The sequence below is a fragment of the Schistocerca nitens genome, chromosome 4 (assembly GCF_023898315.1).
Source record: "Schistocerca nitens isolate TAMUIC-IGC-003100 chromosome 4, iqSchNite1.1, whole genome shotgun sequence".
Lineage (NCBI taxonomy): Eukaryota > Metazoa > Arthropoda > Insecta > Orthoptera > Acrididae > Schistocerca > Schistocerca nitens.
In genome coordinates, this window is record NC_064617.1 from 617,025,696 (window position 1) to 617,040,475 (window position 14,780).

The window sequence follows — 14,780 nt, forward strand, 5'->3', positions numbered from 1 at the left end:
ACCGTAGGATCCTACGCAGTGCCGTAGGGGACCGCACCGCCACTTCCCAGCAAATTAGGGACACTGTTGCTCCTGGGGTATCGGCGAGGACCATTCGCAACCGTCTCCATGAAGCTGGGCTACGGTCCCGCACACCGTTAGGCCGTCTTCCGCTCACGCCCCAACATCGTGCAGCCCGCCTCCAGTGGTGTCGCGACAGGCGTGAATGGAGGGACGAATGGAGACGTGTCGTCTTCAGCGATGAGAGTCGCTTCTGCCTTGGTGCCAATGATGGTCGTATGCGTGTTTGGCGCCGTGCAGGTGAGCGCCACAATCAGGACTGCATACGACCGAGGCACACAGGGCCAACACCCGGCATCATGGTGTGGGGAGCGATCTCCTACACTGGCCGTACACCACTGGTGATCGTCGAGGGGACACTGAATAGTGCACGGTACATCCAAACCGTCATCGAACCCATCGTTCTACCATTCCTAGACCGGCAAGGGAACTTGCTGTTCCAACAGGACAATGCACGTCCGCATGTATCCCGTGCCACCCAACGTGCTCTAGAAGGTGTAAGTCAACTACCCTGGCCAGCAAGATCTCCGGATCTGTCCCCCATTGAGCATGTTTGGGACTGGATGAAGCGTCGTCTCACGCGGTCTGCACGTCCAGCACGAACGCTGGTCCAACTGAGGCGCCAGGTGGAAATGGCATGGCAAGCCGTTCCACAGGACTACATCCAGCATCTCTACGATCGTCTCCATGGGAGAATAGCAGCCTGCATTGCTGCGAAAGGTGGATATACACTGTACTAGTGCCGACATTGTGCATGCTCTGTTGCCTGTGTCTATGTGCCTGTGGTTCTGTCAGTGTGATCATGTGATGTATCTGACCCCAGGAATGTGTCAATAAAGTTTCCCCTTCCTGGGACAATGAATTCACGGTGTTCTTATTTCAATTTCCAGGAGTGTATTTAATGCAGCAGCACAGATGTTTGTGAGACCTCTACCCCTGATGGTTGGACAGTGGCTGGCAGCTTTGCACTTTCTTTCCTCAAGCAATCGAATGTTGTTAAAAAACAGCTTTTATATTTATATCTTCAATCGATTATGAAATATTTTGCGTGTTGCTTCACAGATAAGTCACAGTTCGTGTTAAAAATATATGTAACTATATGTTAGAACATAAGTCTAAGCTCTTTGTATGAATGTTCACCAATTTTCCGTTTAAGACAACAAAACAAAAAGAACAAAAAAAAAACACTGTCGACTGAGATATTAATACTTATTGTGAAATGTAGTAACATTGCAAGACTTTTCTGGGGCACACCGCCGCCATCTAAAGAGAGTACCATGACACACTTGGTGTGACATCACGCAGTGTGGTCCACGTTTGGTGGTGTGCTATACTGACAGAATTGAGGTACATGGTCTGCAACATTTCTCAAACGATTTTACAGAGTGTATTAGGTAAAAAAAAGATTTCAGTGCTACTTGCGCCTTTATCTGTCAGTTTCAGGGTGAAATACCCACCATTTCGTTAATGGTTACAGTTATTGTGACATTTCACGTATAAGTAACAAATTCGAAAACGGTGCAATGGAAAATTGGGGTCGCTATGACCTTGCATTTGGAGCATATTAGACCACATGTTGCTGTGTATGAAATATAGCTAACATTTTGAATTTTTCTTTGAATTTGGGAGGGAATCAATTACTGTCCCTAGTCTTGAGAAAATAGATTTTATGTAGAACGTTCACTTCCAATCCGATGCACACAGGAATCAAATATTCATAACATCCCTTATATCTGGTAAATTGTTCAAGATATCGAAACGAAATTTTGGTAAATGATAGCACTAAAAAGGAGCGCATTCTGCCACATGGTTAATATACTGAGCTTTATCTATGGTGATCTTGCAGAAGCCACAGTTTTTATTTTAATGCTTTCAAATCAGTACTGTAATTTTTCAAGAATCATAGATAGCTAGTGAAAAGAGAATTTCCTAGTACGAAAAACATGAAATTTCTTCTCATGTGCTATTGTAACCGACATAATGAGATTTCCCATAAGGTGTTGACCTCACTGGTCACCAACAGTTTGTTTAATGAGATATACTGTTTCAGGATTCTGTCACAATAGCTACTGGAAGGTGAGTTTGTTTAAATTATGTTGTGTTTTGGCAAAAAAAGGATAGTTACATCAGTCAACAAAAGAAATGTAGCCGTTACCAATAACCGATTATCCTTCTTCGAATGAGAAAAGGTATATTTTGGTATATTTTGTGATCTGTCAAGGGCATTTGACTGTGTAAATCACAATATCCTTTTAAGTAAATTAGAATATTGTAGTGTAACAGGAAATGCTGCAAAATGGTACAAGTCTTATATCTCTGGCAGGAAGCAAAGGGTGTTATTAGGAAAGAGACATGTATCAAGCTATCAGGCATCATCCAACTGGGAACTAATTACATGTGGGGTCCTACAAGGTTCCATTTTAGGGCCCTTACTTTTTCTTGTGTATATCAATGACCTTTCATTAGTAACATTACCAGAAGCCAAATTCATTTTTTTTTGCTGATGATACAAACATTGCAATAAATAGCAAATCAAGTGTAGTCTTAGAAAGGTCAGCTAATAAAATATTTATGGACATTAATCACTGGTTCCTAGCCAATTCTTTGTCACTAAACTTTGAAAAAACACACTACATGCAGTTCAGAACTTGTAAGGGGTGCCTCACGAGTATATGCCTAACATACGATGGCAAGCAGATAGAAGAAGTGGACAGTATTAAATTCTTGGGATTGCAGCTTGATAATAAATTCAACTGGGAGGAGCACACCGCAGAACTGCTGAAGCGTCTTAACAAATCTCTATTTGCAATACGAATTGTGTCAGACATAGGGGATATAAAAATGAAAAAGCTGGCATATATGCTTAGTTTCATTCCATAATGTCATATGGGATTATTTTTTGGGGCAATTCATCAAGCCAAGCTAAAGTATTCCGGGCACAAAAACGTGCAGTGAGAGTTATATGTGGTGTGAACTCAAGAACATCTTGCAGAAGCCTGTTCAGTGAACTAGGGATACTAACTACTGCTTCCCAATATATTTATTCCTTAATGAAATTTGTCATTAAAAATATATCACTTTTTCAAATCAACAGCTCAATTCATGGAATCAGTACTAGAAATAAGAATAATCATCATATGGATTTAAAGCCACTTAGTCTTATACAAGAAGGTGTGCATTATTCAGGAACACACATCTTCAACAACTTGCCAGCAGCCATAAAAAGCTTAACAACCAATGAAATTCAGTTTAAGACAAGCCTAAAGGATTTATTGGTGGCCAACTCCTTCTACTCCATTGATGAATTTCTCAGTAGAACTAACTAATTCGTGTGTGTATATACATATAAGTACAATATAACTTCTGCACAATTTCAGTGCAGTAATGTGTTCATTGTAAATAAGTGTGTGAATGTGTGTCCCACAAACTTTTTTACTTAAAATTCAATGCATTAGTATTTGTAAAATGATTATTTCATACAGCATTCATTAAAAAAATGACGACCATGCCAATTGGGACCTGTGGAATGGTACATTAGCTTATTTGTTTGAGTTGTAAATATCTGTCATGTATTGTTGTTTTTCTGACATGATCTACATCCCGGAGGACCTCCTCACTACGGATCAATTGGAATGAAAGTAAATCTAATCTAACATTTCAGACAAAAATAAATCGGCAATTCTGTTGCAATTTTGGCAGAATCATGTATCCTGTCGTATTTTAATAGTGAACAAGTGGGAATGAAATTTAGCAAAGGATTTTCTTGTTGTTCTTTGTCTGAGAAATACGAAAGTAATTCAGAGCAACTAGTGTATCATCTTTTTGTTCCTATCCTTATTTAGACTGAAGTGGTGAATGTCTTCACCTCAATTATCTTTTGATGTGTTAAAAATAAGTATGTATCCTCTCCGCTGCATGGTGAAAATCTCATTCTGGAAACGAAACATCCCCAAGGCTGTGGCTAAGCCAAGTCTCCGCAATATCCTTTCTTTCAGGAGTGCTAGTTCTGCAAGGTTCGCAGGAGAGCTTCTGTAACATGTGGAAGGCAGGAGACGAGGTACTGGCAGAAGTAAAGCTGTGAAGACAGGGCGTGAGTCGTGCACGGGTAGCTCAGTTGGTAGAGCACTTGGCCGCGAAAAGCAAAGGCCCCGAGTTCGAGTCTCCGTCCGGCACACAGTTTTAATGTGCCAGGAAGTTTCATAAGTTATGTATGTTTATAAATGATTTTGTACCTTCAAAGAAAAAACGCAGCTTTGGTTTTCTATTGGAGCCCGAGTTTTGACACTTCTGACATTCACCTTATGGTGTAAGAGGGTCGTCCACAAAGTAAGTTCCATTTCTGTTTTTATCTGGGGCAGCGCTACGATCGCAATTCAGAGCATGCGCGGCAGTTACTCTGACTCAAGGAGAAGACATGAACGCCATTTTCAGATCGCTGCCGCCGACATGTGCTTTGTAGTGCTTCTTTATAATGTCAGCAGTAATCGTAAATGCCGCTGCGTGTGGAATCAGATCTGTGATTCGTTTTCTAAATGCAAAGAAAGTTAAAGCAAAGGAAATTCATCGGCAAATCTGCGAGGTTTACGGACAAAATGCTATGAGTGGTTCAATGGTTAGGAGATGGGTCAGACTATTCAATGAAGAGCGTGATCAAGTGCATGATGAAGAACGAAGTGGATGCCTGTCTGTGGTTACTGATGAACTGGTTCACACAACTGAAGAGAAGATTAAGCACAACAAGTCCTAGCGACTCCTTGGTGGTCAACACTTCAACGACGATGACGAGCTGAAAGAACATGTTACCACATGGTTGAATACACAGGCGGCAAACTTCAATGAAGAAGGCATACAAAAACTTGTACAACGCTGTGACAAGTACCTACAAAATTTCGGAAGCTATGTAGAAGAGTAGCTTAACAGTTGTAGATTTTTGTGCAACAAATATTTTTTCTCTATATGTACACGTTTGTTTTATATAACCAAACGGAACCTACTTTGTGGACATACCTCGTGTAAGTCCGTGAAATATGATGATCAGTGTTTTAAGAGGCTACACAAAAGATCAGTTTACAGCTTAAATGTTGGGACAGCGTACATTTTCTCTAGCCTTATGAAGTCTAAAGTTATTATCATCTAAAAATGCACCTATAATGGCGTGCAACCGGTTGTGTTACCTAATGAAGGAACCTCTAAAGAGCTAATGTGGCCCGGAAAATTTTCATTCACTATCAGAAAGATTTTTTAAAGGATTTTTAAAAAATTTTTTGGAGAATTTTTGGGAGTTTCTTTACAGTAACAATATATTATTAATTGTTTTGCGTAAAATTGGCGTTTTAATGCTCAGAATACACATTCCAACGTGAAGTTCAAAATATGTAATATTTACAAAAATTGTACTAGTAATTTCTGATAGGGCTCCGCAAGCACTATCCGTGGACACTTAGTTTATAAAAATTGCACAGGGCATTGGTAATACATAAATTCTTAAAGTTCATTTTAACTGTTAAATCTTCAGTATTGAAGAGCTTAAAAAGTACTTGCTTGATCGTGGGCACGTTTTCATACAAGCACTCGTCTTATGTTTGTATGTCATTGGTTTTTCTGTGGCTGTCTCGGATCGGTTTTTACTGAATTTATGCCCATTTAGTGGTCGCTGTGGTAACTCGTTTCCGCCCCTTGCATGCTTCTTGCCAATGGATAAGCGCATGTGGGTTCTTCCAGCTGCTGATCCATAGCACGAGTTCACCTGCTGCCGTCCTGCAGCCATGGGATATCTCCTACTCTCAGTGTCCACCAGTGACTGACTCAGAATAAGCATGCACTCAGACACTCCTCCTCTTCCCATCACAGTCGCTGTGTTTACGTGAAGCTCCCGAAACAGGATTTCGTAGACCCATTTCCCAATACCGCTTCTGATTAATCATTTAAACACGGCAAAATTGATTCTGGAAATTCGGTTCTAGCTGCCTTTTCTCGATTGCCACAATCGACTTTTGCTCCCTTGTAAACAATAAACCATTTTGAAACGAGCTTGGGTGTTCATTAACGTCCTGTTGTTAAAAATATTCGCCTAATATGGTCGGAGTGACTTTTTGTGAAGTGGATAAGTAGAAATATTAAATGCAGCTTGATTTAACTTAAGAGAAATAGCAATTGTGCTGACTAAATCAAAAACCGAAACAGGTGCATTCGATGTGCCTCGCTTAACATGGCTAGCAATTTCGTTTCTAGCCTTAACAAGTAAGCGCGACAGCGAGAAACGATTTCCGAAATTCGGTTTTCGTCTTTCGGAACATGTGTCACATATAAACGTAGCGAGTAAGATGCAAGCTTGCAGTTGGGTTTTTTAAAGGTTTGGCTTTCAGCCATATCAAGCTGTACCCTCACAGTATGCAAACTAATATTTAAGATTAAATACAAATATGGCAGCTGAAGGAAATTAAATACATTATTTATAAGAATTTACTTTTACAGAACGTGTTTCGGACCACTATTGTAACACCTGTGTAAATTATTAATGCAAAATACTTGACCTCTTTTTATCACTACTAATCAAATAATACGAGTAATAATATGTCTGTTATCAATAAAAATCTCTTGAGGTGGCTACCAGGTTTCCTTTGTTACTAAGAGAAAAACGGATATTTTGTAGGCAGACTTTCATGAGTGTACTGTAGAGCAGATCATTTATCGGGCTATGATCTGGCTGCCGGCGGAGCGGCTGAATGCATGCAGAATCGGTTGACAACATATCCAGATAGTGGCATGGATGCGACACGCTGTGCATGTCCTTTGGGTGCAGTCAGGGTTGGGTGTTTGTCATTAACGGAAGTGACGGTCAGAAGCAAAGTCTCATAGGGGCCATCGCCTGAAGTCGATTTGCTGCAGCCTAGCTGTGAAGTCCCTGCCCTCCAGTCTTAAAATGAAGTGTCTACTCTGCAGTCTCCAGATCAAATGCCTTGCCTAGTGTTCCACAAAAATGTCTGTGGCCATAGCAATCCATCCGATTACCGAATTTAGATTTTTCTTTTCGACAATCAAACGATCTTTCAATACCTTTCACAGCTGTTGCGTTCCATCCATGTTTCCCATGGCTGAAATACCAGATACACTATTCAAAGAACTTATTCTTTGACGGCATTCTGTCGACTGGCAAATTGAACTGCTACATTACCTGAAGATACTGAACCACTGAGAAGGAAACGCGTCTTATGACAACTCTTAATTGGTAAAAATTAGACATATTTCTGAAGGTTATGAGATGACATGGTCACGTATTAAATTCATGGTACTGCAATATAGACAAGACGAATAGACAATGAAATGTAGATAAGATGAATATCTACCACTACAGTCACGGAACTTGCTGTACCAAATGTCGAAAATCACATTTTAAGACAAGTCTGCAAAATACGGGATAGCAGCTGCCAACGAGAGATGTTGACTGAAAGTACAAGATGAAGGAACTAGTGACAGAACTGCATTCGATAACAGTGAAATGTATTAGAGGTGTTCAAAAGAAAAGGTACGAAACAACACTGTGGCTCTTTATTCAGAAATAATCACCAGAGGCCTGAGCACAACTACCGCACTGTCCCACGGGCCGAACGATTCCCTGTTCCCGGGATTCCTGTGACTGTGACAGGAGCCACGCCTCCCCTGATCCTTCAGTTCGTCATCCGAGTTGAAGGGCTTCCTTTGGGATGGGTTTTTAGCGGACCAGACGCATGGAAATCGTAGGGCGAAATGACCGGGCTGTAGGGCGGATGCTCGAGCTGCTCCCGCCTGAACCTGGACACTCGCTTTGTGTGACCTTGGAGATGTGGGAATACGCATTATTGTCGACCAGAATCAGTCCCTCCGTGAGCAGCGCAGGCCGTTTCCTCTTGATGGGCTTACGCAGGCTACGTAGTGTCTCGCAGTACACGTTACTGTTAATGGCTTTCTGTTCTCAAGGAATTCGATGAGTATCAGACTTCGGACGTCGAACAACAATGGAAGGCCCACCTTGCGTGCTGAGGGTACAGCTTTAAATTTTTTAGGGGTAGCTGACAGTCCATGCTTTCATTGCTTAGATGTCTCATTACGTTATCCCAAAAGCACCATATGCATATTTCAGCCGGTTTGATTGTTATGACGTTTCGTACCTTTTGATTTGAAAACTCCTTATAAATAAGTGTGCCATACTATAGAGCGAAACGTGCAAATAACTTTAAGTTCTGTTCTTGGGTGACAATCTAACAATCATCTCTAGAATCGCGAATAATTATAAAAGAAGCGCCAAAAGGGTGGGACAATGATATTTGCGTTATGGTGGTTGCTGCTCGTTCCACCGAGCAGCACATCAGAAACAGCTGCAGATTCCGTAAAGGAACTGTACACTGTATACAGCATAACAATGTCTCATAGCAAATTAAATTTATCACAGTGTTTTACGAAGTAATATCCCAACAAGTCACATTTAGTTCTTGTATTTTCCACAGCAGGCGTTATATCAGCGACGATTCGGAACTAGTTCGTAGATTATCCGGAAGAGGTAACACCATAGCCTCTGTTTGTTGTTGCCGACTCTTATAAAATTCTTCCTGCAAAACAGTGGCTCGTTCGGGTAACGATGATGGAGGTCTATAACGGTCACGCACGCTTAACTCCAAATAAACGAGAAAGGCTCAGTAATATTGAAATTTGGCAGCTGTGGTGGCCAGTTCAAAAATGGTTCAAATGGCTCTCAGCACTTTGGGACATAACAGCTGAGGTCATCAGTCCCCTAGAACTTAGAACTACTTAAAATTAACTAACCTAAGGACATCACATACATCCATGCCCGAGGCAGGATTCGAACTTGCGACAGTAGCGGTCGTGTGGTGGCCAGTGGAGATGCGAAAATTCGTCCTTGTGCTCACAAAACCAGTCCTGGACGATTTGAGCTGTGTGGACAGGGACGCTGTAGTCTTGGAACACAGCATCAGCAGTGTGGAAAAATATTGTACCATGGGACAGACATGATAGGGCAAAATCGTTACATAAACATTGGTAGATAGTGGTTAGAACACTGGAGTTGCATTCGGGAGGACGACGGTTCAAAACCGCATCTGGCCATCCTGAATAGGTTTTTCGTGGTTTTCCTACGCAGCATTTGGCAAATGCCAGAACAGTTCCTTTGAAAGGGCACGTCAATTTTCCCTTATCCAATGGGACAGATAACGTCGCTGTTTCGTCCCCTCGCCAAAATCAACCAACCAACTGTGGTAGCTATGCAACCTTGCAGAGTAATCATGGGCCCATGGAATACCATGAAACGGCTACCAAAAACACGACCGAATCCCAACCAAGTTTCACTCTTTGGGCATAAACAAGGCCAGAAGTTTGAAACAGTATGAACAAGACTCTTCCGACAAAATGACATTTCCGGGTTTTATGGCTTTTCCTGTTATGGGCACCGAGCGAGGTGGCGCAGTGGTTAGCACACTGGACTCGCATTCTGGAGGACGACGGTTCAATCCCGCGTCCGGCCATCCTGATTTAGGTTTTCCGTGATTTCCCTAAATCGCTCCAGGCAAATGCCGGGATGGTTCCTCTGAAAGGGCACGGCCGACTTCCTTCCCTAATCCGATGAGACCGATGACCTCGCTGTTTGGTCTCTTCCCCCAAAAACCAACCAACCAACCAACCTGTTATGGGCATCTGCATCAATGAGTGGTTCTGGAATTCCAGCTCGCCTTGTAATTACCTGTTTATGGAGCTCCATTTGTCTTGTTGTGGTGCTGTGCTGACAGGGTTCACAAGTGCAATATTCAGTCCTGCTGCGACTTCTGCAGCTCTCACCCTCTTTATGTTTCGTCACAATCCTCTTCAATGACTGCCCGCCACGATCACTCTACACACACGTTTGTCCTGGATGTGACTGAGCGGATGATGTTTTTCCGCTTCCTCTGTTTGATATATAAATCTTGGATGTGGTGCTTCTTGAAAGGCCCACACTTCGCCTGCCTCGGTTACGAGCTCCCACCGTACGAGCACCAGTAGTTTGTCCACATTGGAATTTACTTAGATCCGACATAAAGCACGTAAAATTTCAGAGAATACTGTTCTGATCACGACTGATACTTGTGACGTATTGAGGACATTGCACAGATGCTGTTCGTGGTCAAATACAACAGCGCAACCTGCGGGCTTGGTTAGGAGTTGCATTTACGTTCAAGCACCCATTTCTCGCAGTGTTTCCGTATTCTTGCCCAGCCCCTGTACTAGTCACTTATACGGAACCACTAACCTTCGCCGGTGGACTCCATGCGCGAGGCGGTGTTGACGGTGTCGCCGAAGAGGCAGTAGCGCGGCATCTTGGAGCCGACGATGCCGGCGACGACGGGCCCCGTGTGGGCGCCGCAGCGGATCTGCAGTGTCTCTCCGGGCCGGTGCGGCACGGGGAAGAGTGCTGCAGCCGCCAGCAGGTCCAGCGCCATCGTCGCCACCTCGGTCACGTGCTTGTCGCCTGCAACAGCGGCCAACAGGCGCCGGCCCTCGATCACCTCCCACACTACCACTGCTCAAAACTACGCTACTGGCCTTTGAAATCTATGCACCACGAAGACAGCATGCAACAAACGTGACTTTGGTATGAAATGTACAGTGTGTTTGGATATCCCGCTGATTAGCATTTCGTTTTATAATTGCAGCACAACCACGCAAACTGGGTAGGAGCAACGCCATCACATTTTTTATACAAGGAGAGATTGTGCAGTGAGTTTCTCAGTTAGAAATCGCATTTGATCGGAAATTATATTTGAATGTTGGTTGCTTGTGAGAAGATCGTATTACGTTTTGCGGAAGTAGGAGAAATGTCTGTAGCCTGTTGGTAAACTCATGATCGAGAGAGAGAGTCTTCACCCTGCCTACCCAGCTACGTCACAAGATGCTTCTCGGGGCCCACGAGAAATACGGGCCCCACAACGAACTTGGGTCGTCACACCAGTCGCCTGGCGGCCGGAGAGGCCGTGCGGTTCTAGGCGCTGCAGTCTGGAGCCGAGCGACCGCTACGGTCGCAGGTTCAAATCCTGCCTCGGGTGTGGATGTGTGTGATGTCCTTAGGTTAGTTAGGTTTAATTAGTTCTAAGTTCTAGGCGACTGATGACCTCAGAAGTTAAGTCGCATAGTGCTCAGAGCCATTTGAACCAACTAGTCGCCTCGTCCGCCATTCTTCGCGAACACTCAGCTCCGTGCAGGACCCTTGGGAAATCAATATGTCAATGAAGAGGTACCCAACAAAGGTCTTCACTTTGTCATCTACTATCGAGAGCTTCCAAGCATTTAAATGCACAGTTAAGATTTGTTACACTCGCCTGAAATACGCTGACAGAAAAAAGAAAATCGCAACACTAAGGAGGAGTTGTGCAACATAAATGAAAGTAGGTAGGCATGTTTCTATGTCTGAAAGATGATGTCTATTCAAATTTCACACCAGTCGCATAAGAGTGGCGCTAATGACGCCACTATGAGGATGCAAATCAGATTTGCTTTACGCTGTAACATTTCTTAGCGTTAGTTAACTTTGAGACTGAACGTGGTAAGGTGATGTTAGTCAAGAATACCTTTAAGGCGACAAAGAAGCCATTATCAACACCTCATTTACCTTGAACGAATACGTGTAATATGGCTACGAGAACCTAGATATCCCCTATAAAAAACTGCAGAAAGACTTTGCTGGAGTGTAGCCACTGACATGATTGCTGGCAGCGGTGATCACGAGAATGTAGGATCGCAGGAAGAGTGTGCTCCAGCCGGCCACTTGGCACTACCGAGAGGAAGACCACTGTGTTCAGCGTATGGCCCTACCACATCGTACTGTACCCGCAGCAGAAATTACGCAGCAGTTGGCACCACACTGAGAAAACGAACTGTTACAAACGGGTTGCTTCAGACACAGCTCCAAGCTCTGTAGACACTCTACAGGGTGCATTCCACTGACCCCGAACCATCGCCATTTGCGACTTCAGTGGTGTCAACCGAGAGTTCACTGGAGGGTAGGGTGGAGGTCTGTTGTGTCTTCTGATGAAAGCTGGTTCTGCCTCAGTGCTGGTGATGGCGGTGTGTTGGTTAAGAGAAGGCCAGTTGAGGGCCTGCAACCAACCTGTCTACATGTTAGACACACTGAACCTACACCTGAAATTATGATTTGGGATGTAATTTTTTTTGACAGTAGGAGCACTCTGCTGGTTATCTCACGCACCTTAATTGCCAATTTGTATGTCAGTCTGGTGATTCGACCTGTTGTGCTGCCATTCATGAACAGTGTTACAGTGGGAGTTTCCCAACAGCTTTCCTCTCGCTCAAATGGTTCAAATGGCTCTGAGCACTATGGGACTTAACTTCTGAGGTCATCAGTCCCCTAGAACTTAGAACTACTTAAACCTAACTAACCTAAGGACATCACACACATCCATGCCCGAGGCAGGATTCGAACCTGCGACTGTAGCGGTCGCACGGTTCCAGACTGTAGCGCCTAGAACCACAACGGCCACTCCGGCCGGCCCTCTCGCTCACATACGTTGTTGTAACCCAACAAGCTCTACAGAATATCGACATGTTGCCTTGGCTTGCTTGATTACCAGATCTGTCTCCACATATGGGGCATCATTGGACAACTCCAGCGTCATTCACAGCCAGCTTTAACCATCCATGTATTGGCCAATCAAGTACAACAGGCATGGAACTGAGACACCCAACTGGCATACGGCACCTCTACAACACAATGCATCAACGTTTGCATGCTTGCATTCAACATTCTGGCGGTTACACCGGTTTTTAATGTGCCAGAATTTCTCATTTGCAACGGCTTATCTCGTGCTTACATTAACAATCTCTTACATGTAACGTAGACAAATGTGTTCTCGTAATTTCATTACTCTACATTAATTATTTTTTCTGTTGCGATTTTTTTCTCTGTTAGTGTAGCTACTCGCTCCCCGATGGAGACGGCAGCTGGCGCTGCTAAGACCTGCAGTGCCATGTGCTATGACGTATGCGCCACGGCCTGTCTTTCTCGTGTGTCTCGATGCTTCTGCAAATTGGTTTACAATGTTGTACCAAACCTTTCACAGCGTGCACTTTAAATTTGTGGCGACTCTCTGCGCAGATACGTCGGGCAGCATTTATTTTTAGGTAAATGACTTAACGAGTTAACACTGTAAAGAATACAGCAGACGACTGCCCTTTTCTGAAATACACTATTATAGGTTAAATTACAAAACGCAGGAACAGAAGCCATACGACCAAGTCAGTATTCATACATCTACTACGAATATAGAAACGAGTGTCTGTTCATCTGATTGCATGTTCTTCTAAAACGATTGATATATTTAGACAGGATTTTAAAAACCTTAGAATTTAAGACTTAGTCTTCTCTTGTGCTTCCGCTAAGAGGTGAAACGCAGCAGTTCTTGTTACACGAGTTGTATTCAAAGAGCTAACGGGGAATTATTAATTTCGCATATTGCATAGTGCGATTCACAAGAATTTTTCGTCCCCATATTGGTAATCATATCTAAAAGGTATCTGTAGAATATTAGCGATATCGAATATTTAGTGTATTGTCAGTTGTCAAAAATGTTATGAGCCTGCCAACCGTTTCTGAAAGTAATGCTGTTGTCCGCCCAAGTTTCGTCGACGCAAAAGAACTTTCCGCCTTCCTCTCTTAATTTTCTTACTCGTATCAAGTATTTGCATCGCCACTCAAATACATCATCTTTTTCTGCTAGCATCTTTCTTTTACTTATAAATATCTTCCAGATAAATCCCATTTCACGCAGTGTCTTATGCAAAATATATTTCTGTCAAGGAAAATAGATTTTTTGTTTTACCACAATAAGTAATTTGCATTATGTTGGCACTCTTTTCTGTTCTATGTTGTTTATTCTACGTAAGAGTCTCAAATTGTTCGTTGAATTGTCAATTTTGTGGAGCTGTTTATAATGATGGGCTTTCTCATGAAGTTCTTAGCTCTCTTTCTTGGAGATTTCAGCAAACCGCATAGTTTATTTTCACTTTCTTTTCTGACCCATCCTACTGTAGTAAGGCTTACTTCTGCATGAACTACCCAACAATCCTTTTTCTGCCAACTCTGTAATGCATGCTTTAATTATGTTACAGACCACTGAAAGCTCTTTGCTCCTAAAGTACTTCTTTGCATTGTGCAGATTTTCTTGATGTAGCACGCTTATTCATCACTTCCTAATAACGAACTGCACCACAAAATATACTAACTGAACTGAGTGACAGTGCTAAGAAAAATCACACGAACTTAATCAACGTGAATCATCACACACTGCACTGCACTGCTGAACAGGATGTGGGTGTGCCTGTAGCGCAGTTGCCAGGTTTTCCTGGGAAAGGCCACCAAGAGCGCTGCTCACTCATGTGTTTACCAGCAGACTATTTCAGCACTTGTTGAATCATGGCCTAGCCAGACTGCAGTTTATCGTTGGGATTTTCGTATTGACCAGGATCCAACGACTCTCATATGAATATCGTATCAGTGTGTTCAGGAGGCCCATACTAAACCGCATGCGAGATTTCGATGATCCATGTGTCTAGCGCCTGAGAAGGCAGAAGTATTGCATGTTCAGTCATGCAGTATCTTACTGCTATGTCACGTACCTTACAACAAGACAAGCATCCACATGAACAGAGAGGGAATGTCATGGCTAGCATACAGCTATGGAGTC

At 43.1% G+C, this 14,780-nt stretch overlaps 1 protein-coding gene across 1 annotated transcript in view; it reads right to left on the reverse strand.

Annotated features, from left to right (window-relative positions):
* LOC126252473 (adenylate cyclase type 5) overlaps positions 1-14,780 on the reverse strand; it is a 446,003-nt gene that overhangs the window by 70,429 nt on the left and 360,794 nt on the right. The window contains exon 11 of the mRNA XM_049953367.1: positions 10,334-10,552. Within this exon, the coding sequence (XP_049809324.1) occupies positions 10,334-10,552 (219 nt within the window). The remainder of the gene's footprint in view (positions 1-10,333; positions 10,553-14,780) is intronic.